Source organism: Myotis davidii, unplaced genomic scaffold (genome assembly GCF_000327345.1).
Source record: "Myotis davidii unplaced genomic scaffold, ASM32734v1 scaffold223, whole genome shotgun sequence".
Lineage (NCBI taxonomy): Eukaryota > Metazoa > Chordata > Mammalia > Chiroptera > Vespertilionidae > Myotis > Myotis davidii.
The window spans coordinates 292,727-293,943 of NW_006294609.1; the positions used below are offsets into that span (position 1 = coordinate 292,727).

Below are 1,217 nucleotides of genomic sequence, written 5' to 3' on the forward strand. Positions count from 1 at the left end.
ATGTCCACAGCATGTGGATCCAAATAAAACCAACGGATCCTTCCAGCTACCTCTTCTGGGGACCCACGACACATGAAGCCAGGGGACAGTGCTGGGTGGACAATTTTGGGGCTGGCCAGCCCAACACTGTCCCGGGACCAAGACTTTGGAGCCGACCCCATTAGACCCATCAGTGTCCCGTTATTCATTCCAAATGTACACGGGGAAGCAACACCGTAACTGCTAGAACCATCTGGGGCTGGCGCTTCCTGCCACGCTGTGGCCACCCACCACGAGGAAAGACTCACCACTGAGGATCTCGTTGTTGCTGCCCCAGAATTCTGCCACCTTGGATGGCCTGTGGTAGAATTCATCCCTGTTGGATGCCAGGATGAGCCTGAGGAAGAAAGCACGACTGAGACTCTCGGGTCAGAACAGAGAAGCCACGGTCTTCTCTCTCTAGTGAACAAGAAAAATTGGCCTCAGTAACAACGTGGGCAAGTCCCAAAGACAACAGGAACCCCGCACCCTGACCACGTTACCCAGACCTCTTCCGGCAACATAGACCAGCCAGTGCAAGTGGGGCTCCCGCACCCCAAATTCTGCTGCCCCCTGATCCTCTGTCAGCCCACAGGGATGTGCCGCTGCCGGGGGCCCACTTCACCCCTCCGTCCCGCCCACACAGGCATCTTTAGAGGCTGAGTCTTAGTGTGTTTGTACAATCTGCACATCGGTTCAGGGTCTTTACCACCATTGGGTACTCCCTCCAGCGCCCACGCTGAGCGACCACGGTCTGAGAAGCACTGCCAGGCCTGTGCAGCTCGTCCCAGGGCCGCCCTCCCCCCGCCTGGGCAGCAGCGGCATGCCTCTCCTGCCTGGGCCACCTACATGGCTACTGTGGCCGGTGGGGCACCCGAGGCTGAGCAGAGGGCGGCAGACTCAGAGTGAGGGGTTACCTGTACGCATTTTTGGAAACAGGGCGAGGATCGAACTTAAAGAAGATGATGCACATGGGTCCCGGAGGGTGGCTTTGCTCACACAGGGTTACACAGTCTGTGGGGAAAGGAAAAAAAAAATGATTTGAGTAACCAGCAGACAACAGATCCACCGTCCCAAACCTGCAATGTTCTTTGAACAGAACCAGCTCTGTAATGCCCCTGGCCTTCCCTAGACATGCCAGAGTCATGTGCCCAACGGCATGACGCTCACCAGCGCTGCACAGCCGTCTCCCTGCCAGC

At 57.4% G+C, this 1,217-nt stretch overlaps 1 protein-coding gene across 4 annotated transcripts in view; it reads right to left on the reverse strand.

The window, feature by feature from the left end:
• TANGO2 (transport and golgi organization 2 homolog) overlaps window positions 1–1,217 on the reverse strand; it is a 15,791-nt gene that overhangs the window by 9,689 nt on the left and 4,885 nt on the right. The window contains exons 1-2 of one of the 4 annotated variants that reach the window (XM_015567288.1): window positions 936–1,064; window positions 288–376 (exon numbers count right to left, since the gene is read on the reverse strand). The exons of 2 other annotated variants lie outside the window; for them this stretch is intronic. In XM_015567288.1, the coding sequence (XP_015422774.1) occupies window positions 288–376; window positions 936–991 (145 nt within the window). In that variant the 5' untranslated portion in view covers window positions 992–1,064. Of the gene's footprint in view, window positions 1–287; window positions 377–935; window positions 1,065–1,217 lie in introns of those variants that run through there. One more of the 4 variants, XM_006768821.2, reaches the window with a different exon arrangement.